The 19,486-nt window shown below is 43.3% G+C and overlaps 1 protein-coding gene across 1 annotated transcript; it reads left to right on the top strand.

Moving 5' to 3' along the window:
* Positions 1–1,882: 1,882 nt before the first annotated feature.
* TRAFD1 (TRAF-type zinc finger domain containing 1) lies at positions 1,883–19,104 on the top strand. The gene is made up of 12 exons (XM_081113367.1): positions 1,883–2,146; positions 4,763–4,828; positions 10,085–10,220; positions 10,333–10,386; positions 11,960–12,365; positions 12,768–12,965; positions 14,171–14,247; positions 15,409–15,642; positions 16,608–16,728; positions 17,348–17,678; positions 17,919–17,991; positions 18,227–19,104. The coding sequence occupies exons 2-12, from the start codon at positions 4,782–4,784 to the stop codon at positions 18,281–18,283; spliced, it is 1,734 nt and encodes a 577-aa protein (XP_080969493.1). The 5' UTR covers positions 1,883–2,146; positions 4,763–4,781; the 3' UTR covers positions 18,284–19,104.
* Positions 19,105–19,486: the final 382 nt, after the last annotated feature.

The raw sequence follows: 19,486 nt of genomic DNA, 5'->3' as shown, positions 1-19,486 counted from the left end.
TTCATCATTGCTGTTTCTATCTCTCCCTCCCTCTTCCTCTCTGAAATCAATAAAAATATATTTTAGAAAAAGAAATAGAAAAATATATACTCTAGATCAGTGGTTCTCAACCTTCCTAATGCCGCGACCCTTTAATACAGTTCCTCATGTAGTGGTGACCCCCAATTTCATTGTTACAAATTGAACATAATTAAAGCATAGTGATTAATCACAAAAACAATATGTAATTATATATGTGTTTTCCGATGGTCTCAGGTGACCCCTGTGAAAGGGTCGTTTGACCCCCAAAGGGGTCACGACCCACAGGTTGAGAACCGCTGCTCTAGATAGATATGCTAATATTGAATAGATCTCCAAGAGATTATGTAGTATAAAAAGATAGAACAGCCTGGCTGGATGTGGCTCAGCAGTTGAGGGTCAACCCAGGAACCAAGAGGTCACCAGTTTGATTCCTGATTAGGGCATATGCAGGGCTTTGGGGGCTTGATCTCCCATGTGGGGCGTGCAGGAGGCAGCTGATCAATGATTCTCTCTCATCATTGATGTTTCTCTCTCTCTCTCTCTTCTTCTCTGAAATTAATAAAAATATATTTTAAAAAAGAGAATATTGAATGGTACATTCTCTTTAACATACAAGGTAATGCCCTGGCTGGGTAGCTGAGTTGGTTAGAGCATCGACCCCATACGCCAAGATTGCAGGTTCATTCCTGGTCAGGGCACATACCGGAGTCAACCAATGGGTGCATGGATGAGTGACACAGCAGGTCAATGTTTCTCTCTCTTCCTTTCTCTCTCTCTCTCTCTCTCTCTCTCTCTCTCTCTCTCTCTCTCTCTCAAATCAATAAGTAAAAATAATTTGAAAAAAACATTTAAGCACACAATATAAAGTGTTTAAATCGTACTGGTAAGTGTATAGCTTAGTGACTACTTACTAGTACATCTGTGTTTACCACTCTGTAGATTGAGCTATAGAATGTTTTCAGGACTTGGAAACTCTAACTCTCTCATATTCCTTTGTAGTCCACAGCCTCCAAATGGAACCATTATTCTGACTTCTCTCACCTTCAATTAATATTGCCTGTTTTTTTAACTTTATAACTCTTGGAATCACACAGACTATACTGCCTATTGACACTAAATATTCTGTCCCAGCCCAGTTGGCATGGCTCAGTGGTGCCTACGTATGAACCAGGAGGTCACGGTTTGATGCCAGTCAGGGCACATGCCTTGGTTGTGGGGGTGTGCAGGAGGCAGTGATACCCAATGTGGGCTGTGCAGGAGGCAGGTGATCAATGATTCTCTCTCATCATTGATGTTTTTATCTTTCTCTCCCTCTCCCTTCCTCTCTGAAATAAAAAAAAATATATTAAAAAATAAAACAAATAAAATATATTTTAAAAATATTCTGTCCTGTTACAAATAATTTGTAACATGCTTTTCCTTCTTAGCACTATCTCATAATATTTGCAAGTACCTACAATAAAATCATGATTTGAAATTGCTGTATCTTGGTTATATCTAAATGTTTATTTATTTATCTTTTATTCATGAGGGAAGAGGAGTTCAGACAATCCATACGGTAGCAAGGAGTAAAACTGGGACTCAATCCTCTGCCTCAGCCGCTCACTCTTCCACCGCAAAAAGCGAAGTGCTCAAATATGGGCAGAACCTTGCAGATATATTGCTTGCCAGAGGGCACTGTAATAGCAAAAAGAGTGACTAATAAGTATTAATGGCTCATGACAAGAGGACAAAAGACAATTACCTTAATATATTAGGCGTCTTAGTAATGTTTGTACAGTATTATTCATGCAAATATTATTAGCCTGTGCCACAGGCCGTTGATAGGCCCAGAACTGGTTAGGTCTGTCTCTCATTCCAGATGTGCAAGGGCTGGGACTTCCACGGACCCGCCCCCGTAGAGCTCCGAGGAGCCAATCGGCGCACAGGAGGCGGGGCCCTGGGAGCGACAGCGGTGCTGTCCAATGGGGGCACAGGCGGGGCCGCCTCTAGCCAATGGACGCGCTCCTCCGCGACGGTCGGAAATGGTGAGGCGGCTTTGGGGGCCGTTGTTCAGTGCGGGGTTTGACTGAAGAGGCTCCGGGGCCGGAGCTGCCGAATCAGCCCAACGTCCTCCTGGTCGTAGGTGAGTGCGGCGGCGGCCCGCTCCTGGGGAGCTTCCCGCGGCTTCCCGTTCGGGAGGAGGCCGGTACCCGAGGGCGGGGAGTGGGGGCGAGAGAGCTGTAGGCCCGGGGGTCGCGGCCGCTGGGGGCAAGATGCCCGCGCCGCAGCGTCCCCTCAGGCCGTTGGTGGAGGCGGCGCTTTCTCCTCCGGGAACCGGAGCCTCGTCCGACCCCGGCGCCGCCGCCGCCCCTTCCCGGCCTTGGCCCCCGCGGCTGGGGAGCGCCCCAGTCGGAGCTGGGCCCGGGCCTCGAGCTGCCGGCGGAGGCCGGGGGTCGCGGTGGCCTAGTGCGGGCTCGGCCGCTGGCCGCCGGTTCGAGTCCCCACTCAGACCAGCTGTGAGGCGGGTAAGTGTCTGCCTGGACTTCCGCTCCCGCGGCCTCCGGAGTGGGGGTGACTTTTGCCCGATAGGGTCGTGGTCCGGGGAGAACGCTTTCCCGTGGAAGACGGTCACAATCAATGTTGGCTGCTGCCGGGTCCAGGCTGCGGCCCTCCCCCCGGCCCCACCTCCGACGTCGCCGGGGGCGGGACCGTTGGGACCCGCTTCCCCGGAAGGGGGAGCTCCGCCCCCTCGGGCCGAGGGGCGGCCTCCGGAGTCGGTAAGGGGGGCCCCTCCTCACCTCGATGCCTGCACCCCAACCTCCGTGCCTTCGCCCGTTCGCTCCCCACCGCGGCCCCGGGGAACATTGTCAGTTGTCGGCGTGAGGAACTGCAGGCCCCGAGCGGGTCCGTCCCTCAGCTGCCGAGGGGCAGGGCCAAACCGACCCTCAGCGAGGCCGCCCCACCCCCTGGCAGGTAGAAGGCCGGCTTCTTCGCGGCTCCGAGGCGCCGCCCCGGGTCTCGTGGACCGGACTGGGTCGCCCCGAGTCGGCCCTGAGAGCGGCCCCGAGGCTCCCCTGTTGGGGACGGGATTGATTTTCCCGCCAGGCGCTTCCTCTCCGGGTTCCATTTCACACCGGGGTGGCTGCCTTGAACCTGGTCACTCCCCGGGTTAAATGCCACCCGGCCTGGAGGATTCGGCATCCTTTCTGTCCCTCCTGAGGAGGCTTCTTGAATCATTCTCCTTTTTACGTACGTTCTTCCAGATCTACGTTTACTTGTTCCTTCATTGCCTTTTAGGGCCACGGCCTAAATGGGTTTCCCCGAATTCTCACCCGCGATCTTCACTTCCCATTTCCTGGTCCGACTCTTGGAGCTTCGGTTTAAATGTCATCTCAAAAAGTTCTTCGCCATCCTTACATAAAGTCGATTCCCTCCACTCGCATCTCCCTTTGTCCGTGTACTTTTCCATCAAAACACTCATCTTAAGGTGTATCTATTTCTTTTGCTTATTTTTCTCTTTTAGTAAATTGATTTGTTGGGCAAGACACTATCTTTCTTTAATTTGTAAAGTATTGTTAATGCCGGGCACAGCGTCTGTCACACAGGGTCTTACCATGTTGCACGAAAGAATGTGTTTTGAAAAGTGAGTTCCTTTGGAAATGTCAAAACCATTAAGGAGCTGTTTTGGGAGGCAGCATTTAAGACCATTTAAGACCATTTTTGTGTCATGGAAAGGCATAATCTAAAGTAAATATTGGTAATAAAATTGCCAGCACTTTGCTTTCTGCATTGCTATCTTGTTTAAAAAGAAGGAAAAACTGGGGGTAGGTGTGGCGTAGAGCAGGGGATAGAGGGGTTAATTGGTGAGAAAAGGAGACGTAATACTTTAAACAATAAAAAAAAAAGAAAAAACTTTACAGTGGAGAAACTGGACAGACACTCCCAGTGATCAGAGTTAAGGTCACCTGTAATAATAAGCCTGTTGGCCGAAACCGGTTTGGCTCAGTGGATAGAGCTTCGCCCTGCGGACTGAAGGGTCCCAGGTTCGATTCCGGTCAAGGGCATGTACCTGGGTTTCGGGCATAAACCCCGGAGGGAGATGTGCAGGAGGCAGCTGATCGATGTTTCTAACTATCTCTCTCCCTTCCTCTCTGTAAAAAATCAATAAAATATATTTTAAAAAAAATAATAAGCCTGTTGACATAAGCCTGATGTAATGCACCAAGGTGAACACAGCATCACTTCTGTGGCATTCTTGCCAGATATGTATTAATCATGAGAAAACATCAAACCCAAACTGAAGGACATTCTACAGAATAGCCAATACACTTAACAAGGTTATGAGAGATGAAGAAACAAGAAACATCCCAGGTCAAAGAAGATTAAGGGGAAATAACAGTGCAGTATGTGACCCTGGATTTGAACCTGAACCAGAAAAAGGGTATTTGTGAAATTTGAAGATCTATTGATTAGTTGCTAGTATTGTATTAGTGTTAGTTTCCTACATTTGATAATTTTATTATGGTTATTTGGGTGAAAAGTATATGGGAGGTCTTTGTGCTTTTTTTTGTAAGGCAAATTATTTTAAAGTAAAAGTTAAACAAAAATAAAAACAAGGTGAAACCCATGTGTTGGATATTAAATAAAATGCACTAGTTTTTGTGACATTTTCTGTGCACTGTTTCTTTGTGTGTGTGTGTTTTGCTTGTCATCCTTAAAGCAGAAATGAAATTGAAAGTTCTCACTTCTACTTTTGTAGTTTTCTGGAAGAGCTAAAGATGGCTGAATTTCTAGAAGACCAGGACACTCAACTGTGTGACAACTGGTAAGAAATTAATCTAAGAAATGTTATTGGAATGAGGATAAACTCACTTCTGTAAAGGGTTGGTTTATTTATTGGCAGGTTAAAATTAGAATCATATAATTTGTCCTGCAAATATATAGTTCTGAAGCCTTTTTAACAATTTTAGATAATATTGCCTATTTTGGTAATTTGACAAAGATAGTTGGTTTAGCTATCATAGTGTGGTGTAGTGAGTGATTAGAGTGATAGGATGAAGCTGGGCTTCAGGGCTCTGGTTCCTGCATTTAATTAATTAGTTAATGACTTTTGGCAAGTCACCGAATGCTTTGGGCCTCACTTTTCTGACCTATAAATAAGGGAATATATATTTTTGCCTTTCTGGAAAATATCTTCATATGTTTTCTAAAAAGATACTAAATATATCATAAGCCCTAGCTGGTTTGGCTCAGTGGATAGAGTGTTGGCCTGCTGACTGAAGGGTCCTGGGTTTGATTCTGGTCAAGGGCACGTGCCCAGGCTTAGTCCCTCAGTAAGGGGGTGTGCTGGAGGCAGCCGATCAATGATTCTCTCTTCATCATTGATGTTTCTATCTCTCTTTCCCTCTCCTTTCCTCTCTGAAATCAAAAAAAGTATATTAAAAAATATATACATAATAAAAATGTTGGACTAGGTTAATTAAAAAAATGTATATATTTTTAGTGCCCCTGACTGGAATTAAACCCGGGACCCTTCAGTCCACAGACCGACGCTCTATCCACTGAGCCAAACCGGCAAGAGTGGTTAATGTGTTTGTTTTTTAAGTATGTTGCAAGGATTTCCCTGAGTGGCTGGTTGTCTAGGGGTTGATTGGGAGCAAGGGTTAATGATCTTGGCTCTATATATAGTAGTGAGAGAGCATTTGGACCAATGTAGCTGAACTGTTTTTATAAAGGATTTTGCTGGAAGAATGTTCAATTGCTTTAAAAAAATAAAAAAGTCTAAAGACTTCTGGCAGTCCAGATTAATCATTATCATTTCATGATTCCAGAACTGTTAAGTGAAGACTGGGCGTAGTCTCGAATGTTGCGCTTTCTGTTTTGGAGTTTTTAACCCACATGAGTGACAAAGAGCAGCTCTGCTAAAGTGAAACTTAGGAGTGCAGCTCATCTGGCTCTTGATTGGGGTTTCTCAGGAGCACTTGTGTGTTTTAGTGGCGTGTAAGTGCTCTTCCTAAAGCTAAAGAGAGCACAAGTGCCTGTTATGTTTAACTTACCAAATTGTGGTAGGAGGAAAGAGATATTTAATAAGGGAAATAGTTTGATGTAGATTGATGAAAGGTTCAAGTCAAATAACAATTTTTCTTTCTTTTTATCGCCTTTTTCTTCTCAGTCTTTTGGCAGAATTAGGATATAATCAGAGCAACTGTTGGTCACAATATTCTTTCCCTGAATGGAATTAAGATTTCATTTCTTTCTTTTTTTTTTAATATATTTTATTGATTTTTTACAGAGAGGAAGGGAGAGGGATAGAGAGTTAGAAACATCGATGAGAGAGAAACATTGATCAGCTGCCTCCTGCACACCCCCTACTGGGGATGTGCCTGCAACCAAGGTACATGCCCTTGACCGGAATCGAACCTGGGACCCTTGAGTCCGCAGTCCGACGCTCTATCCACTGAGCCGAACCGGTTAGGGCAAGATTTCATTTCTTAAATTTGTATTTTAGCTTTGTTTGAGTTTTATATATAGTTACTAATACAAAGTAATCAATGATATAAATAATTACAAGCAAACATCACTGTTGGTTTTATAAGAAAACAGATATATGACTTTAGCATCAGTTAAGATACTCTTTTTAAAAATATTTTAAGCCAAAACCGGTTTGGCTCAGTGGATAGAGCGTCGGGCTGCGGACTGAAAGGTCCCAGGTTCGATTCCGGTCAAGGGCATGTACCTGGGTTGCAGGCACATCCCCAGTGGGGGATGTGCAGGAGGCGGCTGGTCGATGTTTCTCTCTCATCGATGTTTCTGACTCTCTATCTCTCTCCCTTCCTCTCTGTAAAAAATCAATAAAATATATTAAAAAAAAAAATTTTAAAAATTGATTTATAGAGAGGAAGGAAGAGGGATATGAGAGTGAAACATCAGTTGGCTGCCTCCTATACGCCCCCTACAGGGGATTGAGCATGAAACCCAGGCATGTGCCCTGACTGGGAATCCAACCAGCAATCTTTGGTGCACAGGACACCCCGTCAACTGAACCACACTGGCCCGGGAGAGATAATCTCATTTATCAGTCCAAGGAATCTCAAACCTAGAACAATCTATAAATAACTGCCAAAGGAATTAAAAATGGGGGGGAGATAGTTAATGGGAAGCTAATGAAAACAAGGTTATTCAAAGTGAAAGCAATTTATTTAAAGAAAAGAGCAGATTAGCATGGGAGGCTGACTAAGCCAGCACAGACCTCCCATCTAAGTAACCCTGTCTAAATTCCGGGTTTTAAAATTTTGTCTTTAGAGCCATATTCCTATTCTCGAAGAAAAATTAAGGTACTCTTCAAAATGTGAGCTGCGATTAGACCAGTAAAAAGAGTAGTTTGGCCTTAGCTGGTTTGGCTCAGTGGATAGAGCGTTGGCCTTCGAACTGAAAGGTCTCGGGTTCTATTCCAGTCAAGGGCATGTGCCTGGGTTGTGGGCTCGATTCCTAGTGGGGGACTTGCAAGAGGCAGCCGATCAATGATTCTTTCTCATCCTGGATGTTTCTCTCTGTCCCTCTTCCGTCCTCTCTGAAATCAATAAAAAAAATATATTAAAAAAAAAAGTAGTTGTGATTAGAAAAGATGTTTTTGCATGTTAACTCTTAAGGTGTCTTCTGATTGGGAAGAGAATGGTTCTAGGGAACAAGCTTCCTTCAGCTTTTTATTTTTGCATGTATTAAAGGGTTTGTTTCTGGCTTGTTATGTTTATTGTTTGGGAGGCTACTGTGAATTTTCCTTTTTTTTTAATATATTTTTTATTTCAGAGAGGAAGGGAGAGAGAAAGAGAAACATCAATAATGAGAGAGAATCATCGATCAGCTGCCTCCTGCATACCTACTGGGGATTGAGCCTGCAACCTGGGCATGTGCCCTTGACCGGAATCGAACCTGGGACCCTTCAGTTCCCTAGGCCAAGGCTCTATCCACAGAGCCAAACCAGCTAGGGCTGGGAATTTTTCATGAAGTCTTGGCTCGCCTTGCAATCATTTCTATCTAAAATGAAATTTTATCTTTAACTTGCTAGTTCTATCTTGGGGTTTTTAGCAGTTCTATCAATATATAGAATTGTGTTCTCATTTATCTCACTTTAAAACATCTTTATTTTATCTGTAGGTAGGAAGCAAGTATATTAGTATTTTGTCTGCAATCTTATTCTGGATGACATACTTATAGGCACCTTCTTTTAATGTAGTCTTTTCTTTAGCTAGCCTGTGAAATTGGAGTTTTCCAATTGTCAGATTCAAATGAATAAAAGGTTAGGCCTTTGAATACTATGTGCCTCTTGTTTGAATGTATATATATTGTTAAATTTATTTTTAAATTATAGTTAACAAAATATATTAGTTTCAGGTATACTACATAGTGATTCAGCATTTATATATCTTACAAAGTGTTCATCACAATAAGTCTAATGCAGAAATAAAAATTTTGGAAGCAGAAAAACTATACCATCTAATAATTCGAGCAGTGAGATGATTCCTATACTATCCTGCTTAAAAAAAAAAAAAAAAAAAATGACTGCAAAGCTGGAAAGTAGGATTGTTGGAAGACATTATCCAGGATACTTGCCACACAGCCAAATGAAACACATGTCATACTCATTAAGTTTAAAAAACAAAACATTTCACCCTAGCTGGTTTGGCTTAGTGGATAAAGCATAGGCCTGTGGACTGAAGAATCCTGGGTTCCATTCCAGTCAAGGGCACATGCCCGGGTTGTGGACTCGATCCCCAGTAGGGGGCGTGCAAGAGGCAGCCAATCAATGGTTCTCTCTCATCATTGATGTTTCTCTCCCTCTCCTTTCCTCTCTGAAATCAATAAAAATATATTTTAAAAAATCACACATTTCTAGACATTCAGTTGCACTGATCCCATCCATAAGCATGGCCTACTGGATTTTGCCAGGCAGTAACAATGTGGCTCCAAAGACAGGGCCAAGAAAACATTGGTCCTGCCAAATCAGTCTTATTCATGATGCTTCCATGGGCTACTTTGTTTTTAATCCTCACGCGAGGATATTTTTCCGTTAATTTTTAGAGAGAGTGGAAGAGAGAGGGAAAGACAGAAAGAAATATTGATGTGAGAGAAACACATCGATTGGTTGCCTCCTGCATGTGCCCTGACCAGGGCCCTGGCTGAGGAGGAGCCTGCAACCGAGGTATGTGCCCTTGACCAGAATTGAACTCAGGCCCCTTCAGTCCCCAGGCCAACGCTCTGTTCACTGAGCCAGCCCGGCTAGGGCCCATGTGCTACTTTGAATGGATTTAACACTGTTAGTGTTTTTTGCCAGATGTAGTCAGAATTGATACCTAATTCTTGTACTAAAGGTGGCCCATCCTCAGAGTTGTTTCCATAGAATGGCTGAGGTGTAGTTGGACTATATGCCTACGTTGGCTGGAAAATCTGCCCAGTGTATGGCTGTTATGGCTGCATCATGTCTAGAGGGACAAATTGCCCTTGCTCTGAGAAGTCAGAGCCAGCAGACTATTGGGCCTTCCACAGTCATAGGGCTGCTGCTGTTGGGACCTCTCTGATAGACATTGCAAAGGATCAAATGTAGAGGTTGATGCAGTAGCTCCAACAGCCTGGTTTGACCTTTAGTGGAATAAATCTAATCTCGGACTGAGAGTGAAAATAAATGGTAGGGGTTTTTTTTGTTTTTTTTTAAAAATAATACTGAAGTGTACCATTGTGCTTTGGGGCATGGATGGTTTTGGAAAAGCCTAGCTCAGCTCTTTTTGGCATCTGACTATCTGACTTCATGTGTTGGTTGTGATCAGCTCTGACATCTAGAAAGTGAGGTTGAGCTTTTAGAGTTAGTGTATAGCAGTGATAATTCAGAGTGTTGCACAGAAGACTCAAACCTTCAGGAGTTGATTCTTGAAAGGCAGGGGTAGTAACAATCATAAGAGCTAATAGACGAGATATTCGCTAAAGGGAAATAATGGAGAATAAAGATTGGACAAGACAGATTTTCACGTGATAACTGTGACTAGATCAGTCAGTAATGCTTGCCTTTTTCTTTGATCTAATTCTATAGCAAAAGGGAAATTCCTTTGTGTAACTTTACCATCCATGAGATCCATTGTCAAAGGAACATTGGTGTGTGCCCTATCTGCAAGGAACCATTTCCCAAATCTGGCATGGAGACTCACATGGCTACAGAACACTGTCAGGTGAACCACTAAGGACTCAAATGTTCATTAATATGTTATACTTGCTATTTTGCCATAGCAAGTGAGCAAGTTCTCACAAAACCTATTTATTGTTTTTTACTATTTATCCTAGGTAACCTGCAAATGTAACAAGAAGTTGGAGAAGAGGCAGTTACAGAATCATGAGGTTAGTGTCCCTGTACAATGAAGGGAGTGAGTTACTATGGGGCCAAGCGTGAGATTACAGAGCCACATGCGGAACAGAAAGCTAGTCTGGTTGTCTGTTCTCTACAAGATCCGTACACATCACCTTTCAAAGCCTGTTTGAGGTTCTGTTTGTTGCCAGATCTGCTGCATGGCTGTTGTGCCCCATGCTCAGGCCTCAGAGTCTGTCATTCCCATTCTGGGGTTTGGCTCTTTGCAGCCTCTCTGAGTGCTAATCCAGATTGGGGTTGCCAATGTGTATGACCTCCTTATCCACACCTGCCTTACAGCTTGTAATTTCATTTTGATTGGATCATCTGGATGATCCTAAAGAAATTTCTGTTTACACCTAAAGAAATTTCTCAGAGAGCATTTGGTGAGAGAGAACATAGTATCATTTGGTCCCTAGTTGAGATAAAACTGTCCATTGTTGAAAAATTTATCAAGGTATGCAACTTAAGATTTGTGCATTTCATCCTGTCTCAAATAAATTAACTTTTTAATTTATAATTTTAAAGAGTAATTTATATTCAAGGAAAAAAATTAGAAAAGATATAAAAGAAAACAATCATTTGTAACCCCACAGCTTAGAGATAAATGTCTCACAAATACTTTGGCACTCTTACCTTTATTATTTTTTTCTAAGCATTTGACCTATGGTTGAGGTCACATTAACAATAATAATAAGTATTTCTTTGGATCTAATGTCTACCTGCTACATAAACAACCTTCAATCAACTGCCCCCTCTTCTGGCTTCTCTCCCAGCTATTTCTGGGGTTCACATTGGTGATATAGCCGTCATTTTAAAGATTTGAGTACAGATTATTTCCTGACATTCCTGCAAATAAAACTATTGACAGTGTAGGCCAGAGTTAAAGAGTTTAAAAATTTTTTCCTTTAAATAAAGTTTTTACTTTATATGCTGTTCTGGTGAGTTACTAGCACTTTTTAGAGTTGTTAAAGTGCTTACTATATTATCTAGTAAGTGCCAGCGATTATTTGCTCTTTTGCTGTTGAGTAACTTAAATCAGTGACATGTCCTTCGTTTTCTGAATACAGTATATTCACTGGTGATTCTTGGCTTATTTGTTCAATATAAGTCAGTGCTGTAATACAAATATGCAGATTAGACAAATCAGTGTCTTTCTCGAAGGCATTTTCTTTTCCACATTACCAAATCTTAAGACAAATTGGAATGGTAAAGGGAAATTGGGCTGGTGGAACTTTCATAAACGTGTCTGAATTGTTAGGTTTTTGCTCTTTGCTCCTGGGCTTATCTGGCTGCTTTTGGGTAACTTTGTAATGTGTGCACAAAGTAAGTCAGGGTGACTGAGTGAGTAGGTTCCTTCTAAAGTTTTCTTCCCTTTGTAGAACCTGGTGGCAGGGACAAAGCGAGAAGCCCTGACTCTTAAATTCATAGAAAAACATGGTAGGCAGGTGAGGCTAGGGTTGGAAGAGAATATTGAAGTAAATACTTTTTTGCTTTCCTTGCCCTGTACTAAAACATGCCTCTCTTAGATTTGCATATTAACTGCTTCATTACTCTGTGTTGCAGGAGACTGAGTGTCCTCTGCGGCTTGCCCTTTGCCAGCACTGTGATTTGGAACTTTCTGTTCTCAAACTGAAGGACCATGAAGATTACTGCGGTGCCCGGACAGAGCTATGTGGCAATTGTGGGCGTAATGTCCTGGTGAAAGATCTGAAGACTCACCCAGAAGTTTGTAAGAGAGATGGGGAGAAAAAGAGAGATGAGGCTGCCGTGCCTCCTAATGCATATGATGTGTCTTGGGGTCAAGATGGAATATGGATTGCATCACAACTCCTCAGACAAATTGAGTCTCTGGATCCACCCATAAGGCTACCTCGACGGCCCCTGAGAGCCTCAGAATCGGAACTTTCCCATAGTAGGACTACCAACCAAAGGAACATGACAACCCAGTTTCCAATTCAGAATAATCTATGTGAGTTGTGTTTGGGATTAGAAGGTTATCAAAATCTGTTTAATTCTCACAGGAGTCTCATGAGGGTAGGTAAGTAAGTGGTAGAGCGGGGATTTGAATTCAGGCAATCTGACCCCATGCGGTAAACCATTATACAACGCAGAAAATACACATAAAGTGTTTAGCACAGTGCCTGTCTCATAGCCAAAACTCAATAATATTGCTTATTAATAACACAAAATAGTATTGGAACCTTTTATCATGGCATACTTCATATTTGGAGTCCTGTGAGAACTGGAGGGCTGGGCCTCTTTTATGCCTGCATAGATGCTATAAACCTGGAATATTTGTAGGCATGGACTTGAGCTAAAGCATGGCATTTCTAATGTATCTTGAAAACTAGTTTACTCTTTTCCCCTCCAGTGGAAGAACAAGAAAGGAGTAGAAGCCGACAGTCCCCTATAGAGGGTGGTGAAGACAGTTCAAACTTGGACTTCATGTTGGCCCTAAGTCTGCAAAATGAAGGCCAGGCCCCCAAGTTGGCAGAGCAGGACTTCTGGAGGGCTGTGTGTGAGGCAGAGCAGTCCCTTGGAGGTCCCAATGCTCTGAATGACATAAAGGGTAGGTTTGTTTTATCTTCACTAGCCTCTGTCTCCACAGTTATGTGTGTTTCTTACATTATACAATTTATTTTAAAAATGAAAGTTTTTCATGAGATCAGATTTGCCTTTTTTGTTCTTTGCTTTTCCGACTTTTTATTTTTAAAAACTGTTAGAAAATAGTATAGCAAATATCTTATATACCCCTCATCTTTATTCACCATTTCTAGTATTTTTCTTTGATCTTTATAATTTTTCCCCTTGAGCTATTTGAGAATAAGCTGCAGATATAACATTTTATCTCTACATACTTTAGGATGTATATTTCAAGAACGGCATTCTAAGTAAATACACATAACATATATTTGTCATTTTTCTTCAGTGTGTCTCATCATTTTCAAAGTAATCTCTTATACCTTAGTCATACTACAGTTCCCTTTTTAACGTATCTTTAAATGTGTTATTTTTATATTGTGTCTGAAAACATATCAAACTCTTTTTGGTCTTTGTTGTTTCTATTGACTCACTCATGGTGGCTTGCTGCCTCCCTCTCTATATGCACTCACACAAGTTAGCATTGAGTTTTCTGATGTGTTCCTCAGAATATTTATATATGCTTCAAGCAGGCACTGGGGATACTATTGATGGGTACAGTTTTAAACTGGATTTTTGGCTTGGGTTTTTAAAAGTCATAAATGTAGATTTTGGACTCAAACCCATGTAAAGGCCAAACTCTAGTTACTTAATTCAGAGAGAGGAAGGGAGAGGGAGAGAGAATCATCAGTCGGCTGTCTCTTGCAGGCCCCCTATTGGGGATTAAACCTGAAACCTGGGCATGTTCCCTGACTGGGAATTGAGCTCCAACCACTGAGCATACTGGCCAGGCTTCATAAGTCCTGAGGATTGAAATAATGCACGTACAGCTGATTAGTGCCTAGAGTTATTGCACATTTAAACTACTTTCTTAAAGAGAGTACTGGGTAAGTGACTACTTTAATATTAGCTACTTGGAATGGTGGCCAGTAAATCTTTTTCCATAGTGGCATTTTTTTGCTTGGGGTTTGTCTCTTGGGCAGTTTCCCTGGGAGGATTTACAGCCCCACAAATTGCTCCATCTCTGAAATATCTAAGGGAGTCACACTTTTAATTAAAACCCCACCAGGGGAATAACAGGTTGAATCAAATTTGTTTTTGTTCACTGGCATCTGTGTGGCCTCTGATACCCAGGTGCAGCTGATGAGACCATGTTGCCTTGTGAATTTTGTGAGGAGCTCTACCCAGAGGAATTGCTGATCGACCATCAGGTGTGTTGTGAATTCCTGGAGAACGTGTAGGAACGTGTGCAGGCCACAGTTGGTGTTGCAGGCCACATGAGGTCTTGAGCCAACTATTTTAATGGCCTGTTACAGGAGTAGCAACTGTGTTTTATTTACCATGTTGTGGCTGACATATGGCTATGAGAACGTAGTCTTGTTCACTCTTGGAAAAAGTCATGCTCATTCTAGCAGGCCCAGTTTGCTCCCTCCATGTGGTGACTATGTCTCTACTGACCATATGTAATCTGGTCTCATCTCGTGCCACATTTTGTTTATTGGAGCTGTACTGAAGTCCTTGCAGTTTCCTGGGTCAGGGGTCCTTGCACTTTACTTTTTCTGCCTGGAAGCCATGTGGCCTCCACCCCTGCCTCCTCAACAGACCCCTTACTCGTAGACTTGGTTAAGACACAACCTCCATGAAACTATCCTGAGTGACGCTCTGAAGACTAGGTCAGAGGTCCCACCTGTGTGCGCCCTAAAAGTTCTGTGCCCACTTCTCTTTTAGTCTGTCACCCTGTGATGTGGTATCTTCTGATTCCCTGTCATCTGCACCACTAGGCTGAATTCCTTGAGGACAGATTCTGGGTTTTCCTAGTTTCTGAATCTTAATACCTGGTATATGAAAGGTGTCAGATATTTTTTAAAGGAAAGTTCTTGAGCCATTTAAGAACGATTAGAGAATATTAGACTTTGTTTTAGGATTGCCTAGTGGAGGGAACTATTTTTCCCCTCAACACTTACTCTGATTTGGATTGGCTTAGTCTAGCATTTCCAAAACTTAAGCAACCCCATAAGTGGAATAATACATATTTAAATAAACCTAGTTTTTGGTTTGGGAGCAGCATAAGAAAATCCATTAACAAGATAAGAAAGAATATTTGGTTCTCTCTCGCTATGTGGTTGTGAGAAGAATCTTGAATCTTTCCAATTAATTTAAAAAGAATAATCATATGAACACAGTAAAAAGGGAAAAAGCACAGAAATGTTTAAAAGTAAAGTGAGCATTCCATCTGCATTTCCCTGACCCTTTCTAGTTCCTCTCCTCAGTGTTAAGCCTTACTAAAATTTTATGACTCCTAGAAAATATTTTAGTAATTTTTTAAACTTGTTTTAACCCCCTTCTCCCCCCGCCCTTTTTTTTTGAGACAGACAAGCTGTAACCCTTCCCGTGCCTTACCTTCATTTAACATGGGTAGTACTTCCCTCAAAGAGGTGGAGGAGGACCCTGATGTCATCTTCCAGAGGTTTCTGCAGCAGGCTACAAGTAACCAGTTCAACTCTTTGATGGGCCTGAGCAATGCACCCTCTGTGGAGGGCGGTATCATCATCCCATGTGAATTCTGTGGGGTCCAGCTGGAAGAGGAGGTGCTGTTCCATCACCAGGTAAAAGTCCCTGAAGAACCCGTCTACTTCACTCCATGCTGATCCCATGAGTGAACCTGGGGCTTTCAGAGCTGAGAATGCTTTTTTAGTGTTTAAGTTGCATACATACCTGACGTGGCTACTGGACATGCCCTGTTTTGTGAGCTTTCTTTACCATCTGGCAACTGAAATCATGTCACTAGCTAAGGACCAAGGAGTCAGGACTCGTATGCAGGTGTGGAGGACTTGTCAGCATGGTTGAGATGAGAGCTCTCCTGATGTCACTAATATATTCTACTTTTGATCAGGCAGATTCTTTCTGTTGTGGTATTTGAGGCTTGCATTTCAGGAGACCTTGGGGCTAGTTCTACTGTTGACCTTGGGTAGATCCTGTTCCCTCACTGGAGATATCTGTAAATGAAGGAGTTAGACTAGACAATTTGAAGTCCTTTCTCAGCTTTTGCTAGGATTCAGATCTGTTAGGAGGGAATACAATTTTCTGCCAACTCCCTGTTTGTTATAGGGAGCTAACACTCCAGGTGTGTTCAGGATCGTTTCTGTAGTTGATGCCATATAGCTGTTGCTAGAACACCACAAATTTCATTCGTGTAAATAAAGACTTCTGCTTTTGGATCAAGCAGTAGATAAATGTCTGCTGGTTATCTCCTACGGGAGATTCTGAAGTAAGCAACCATGCAAATACTCTGTGGTCAAAGTATAGGTATACTTTTTAGGGCTCTTGACACCAGCCCTTCCTGATCCCTGCACAAATCGGGCAGTGCTTCTTCAGTGCCTTGGGTGCTAATAGCAATGATTGCTCCTTTCTAGATGCGTTTCCTTAGTCTTAGGCCCTTCCTCTCAGTGGTTGTTAAAGACCCCGAATAAGGTGTGTTCCCCTAACCTGCTGCTCCTTCCTTTCTTCCCACTGCTCCCTCTCCAAGAAATGACTCCGCCCGGAGGTACTAATTTTTGTTTTGTTTTGTTAGGACCAGTGTGACCAACGCCCAGCCACAGCAAACAACCATGTGATGGAGGAGATTCCTAGACAGGATTTCCAGTCTCGAGAGACCTCACCAGAGCTGCCCAAGAGGCGTGTCAGACACCAGGGTATTAGCCAGGGCTGAGCCAAAGCTGCAGGTCTGCTGCTGACACGGGCCTGTTTACCGTTTCTCATCCGCTACTCTAACATGGGGGTCCCCTGAATCCTGAACCAAGCACAGAAGGATCTCACTACTAGCGGTTGTGGTCCCATGTTAGACTGAGCGGTCTTGAGTGTAGGCTTAGAGGGTACTCGCTTGGTAGTCCGTGATTACTCAGCTGTAGCTTTTATCAGTGGACTATTTGGAGATAACTTTTAGGCCCCTGCCTCTAGTTGAAATTAGCTTAGGGTATTCAGTCATCATCATCATTATTATTAAAGAGTCTCAGGGACTAGGCAGGTAAACTGTTTTTCAAACTCGCTACAAAGCCAGTTAGACATTACTTTTCAAGGTTTGCTTATACATCATTGTTGGTTAGTTATATGAGGACTCAAATAATAAGTATAAAGTGTGGACAAAGGTGTTCCCAACCCTGTCTGGACACTTGGGTTTCAGCAGCCTTTAGATGAGAGGCCGTTCTACCCAGAATTCTGTTCTACCCAGAATCTTCATGTTCCTGCTCCAACTCCAGCACTAATAGCAAGAGCAGTCTTTCCCCTAAAACTGGTTCTCTCTTCTCTTTGCAGGAGACCTGTCTTCTGGTTACATGGATGATATTAAGCAGGAAACTGCTAAAGTGCCCACCTACCCTCTTCCCCCTAGCAGACCCATTAACAGTATGATGGCTACCTGTAACCGTGTGTCAACATCCACATCAAGCCCTAAATCTAGTTCCCAGCCCAGCGTAATGAAGCTCAACAACTTAGACAGCCAGGACATTCGGGGGCGGAATCGAAACAGCCATAATGGGCCCATGGCTGCCGGGCACGTTCCAGTGATTCGCTCTGTTCGAAATCTCTACCCAGAAAACCTTGCGCCCTCTTTCTCCCGTGGGCCTTCAGGGAGACATGGGCCAAGGTAATACTAGCTCAGGAGTGGAGCTTGTGAGTAGCTCAGGAGACCATGAGAGTGTGGGCTTTGCTTGTGCTATGGCCTGATTCCAAAATGTTCTCTTGCTGTTTGTTGGGTATCTGTTGTTGGTTTGTTTTGTCTGCTCACAGAGAGCTGCTATGTCTGGTTCCAGCTGTTTTTCTTCTGAGTGGTCTGACTTTTGCTCAGGGGCATCTTAGAAACTAGTTTCCAATCCTTCTCTTTCAGTGGTAGGAGTGAAGGTGGCAGGAACTCAAGGGTCACCGCCACAACTGCCAGCTTCCGCAACAGGACTGCAAAGGTAATGGGGGATCCAGCCCCGAAATGCTCAGTGAGGACTCAGGAGCGGGTGGGTGTGGTGTGTATGGTCCTTGAAGTCAGAGAAGGAGCTGGGCAACAGGCTGCTTGTGGCTGAAGGGTTGTTCATTTGCCTTTTGATGAAGAGGTTTCTATGGAAGCTTGACTTTTCAGAGCTCTGAAGGTATACTGCCTGAATTTTCACTTTCTATGTGGGCTTTTGTTTGTGTTTTCAATAGGCAAAACCCCCCAAGCAACAGGGAGCTGGTGATGCTGAGGAGGAAGAGGAGGAGTAATGGTGTCTGCGAGAACCTGCACGGGTTCCATTTCTCTGCGCAGCCGCAGTGCAGGACCTGCCTCTCAGGCTCTGTGGGCAGGGGAGATTTTAGATTTAACTTTTTTTAAGATACAACCATTTTGTGTCTTTTGAGATTGTGATGTGAGTTTGGGGGTTGGAGGGAGGGCTAGCAGGGAAGCTGTTAAGAGATTTCTTGTTTCAGCTTTAGCTGCTGTCTTTTGGCAGCACAAATACAACTTACGGCCTCTCAGCCCACCAGGGCTCCTCTTTTGACATACTGTCACCACTGTTTCTTGGTGCTGTGTGGTCCTGGTGGAGAGAGGAGAGGGTGTGGAAACCTGGTATTCACCAGTAAAGTGATTCTTTTTCCTGCAGGGACCTAAGTTTGGGAACTTTTGGGTAACCTCCTGTGTGCTGCCCCTCCCCACTCTAGAATTGGGACTCTGGTTTATGTGTGGAGCAGCTCTGAGAAGGTGTTCAGGTCAGTTGCAATATATATTAGGAACAGGCTTTTGGAGATGAGTTGAACTAGAAAGGACTCGGGCTTTGTTTTAATCTGCTTCTTTGGCATTTGGCATCACTGCCTTCTGTTTCGGTGGGGAAACGGCTCCTTTGTCTTTACTGCCTTCTGATGGAGACAGTGAGGGACACCCTGTCCCTGCTAGGGCCTTGCTGGGCTCTGCCTGACTGGGACTGAAGCCTAAGCTCTGTGACTTAACTATAAACCAAGTATCAGAGCCCCCCTCCCTCTTTTTATTTTATTATTATTATAATTATTAACATCCTTGTAATAGAAATAAAGTTTGTACTTGAAGTTTACCTGAGTCTTGTGGTTCCTTCTCCTGTGCACTCTGGAGACCTCAGGGCGTGTGGGGGAAGCTGAGCAGGACTAGGCTTTCTCTGCTTCCTGGAACCCTAGCAGATCCAGGAATAGCTCCTTCTCAGAGCCACCATGGAAAACAGTAAGGAGGTTCTTCAAAAAATTAAAAATAGAACTACCAGATGGTCCTGCAATCCCACTTTTGGGTATTGATCCGAAGAAATCTAAAACACTCATTTGAAAAGATAGGTGTACCCTTATCTTACCCAAGCATTACTTACCCAAGACTTGGAAGCAACCTAAGTGTCTGTCAGTAGATAAATGGATAAAGAAGATAAGGTGTAAATGTACAATAGAATATTACTCAGCCATAAAAAATGA

This window comes from Myotis nattereri (genome assembly GCF_964212035.1).
Source record: "Myotis nattereri genome assembly, chromosome: 19".
NCBI lineage: Eukaryota > Metazoa > Chordata > Mammalia > Chiroptera > Vespertilionidae > Myotis > Myotis nattereri.
This window is presented reverse-complemented; position numbering and strand designations above follow the sequence as displayed.

Coding starts and splice junctions, on each gene's coding strand:
- TRAFD1 (XM_081113367.1), top strand. CDS start 4,782: ATGGCTGAATTTCTAGAAGACCAGGACACTCAACTGTGTGACAACTG. Junction 10,387..11,959: donor GGCAGTTACAGAATCATGAG/GTTAGTGTCCCT, acceptor TCTGTGTTGCAG/GAGACTGAGTGTCCTCTGCG. Junction 12,366..12,767: donor TCCAATTCAGAATAATCTAT/GTGAGTTGTGTT, acceptor TTTCCCCTCCAG/TGGAAGAACAAGAAAGGAGT.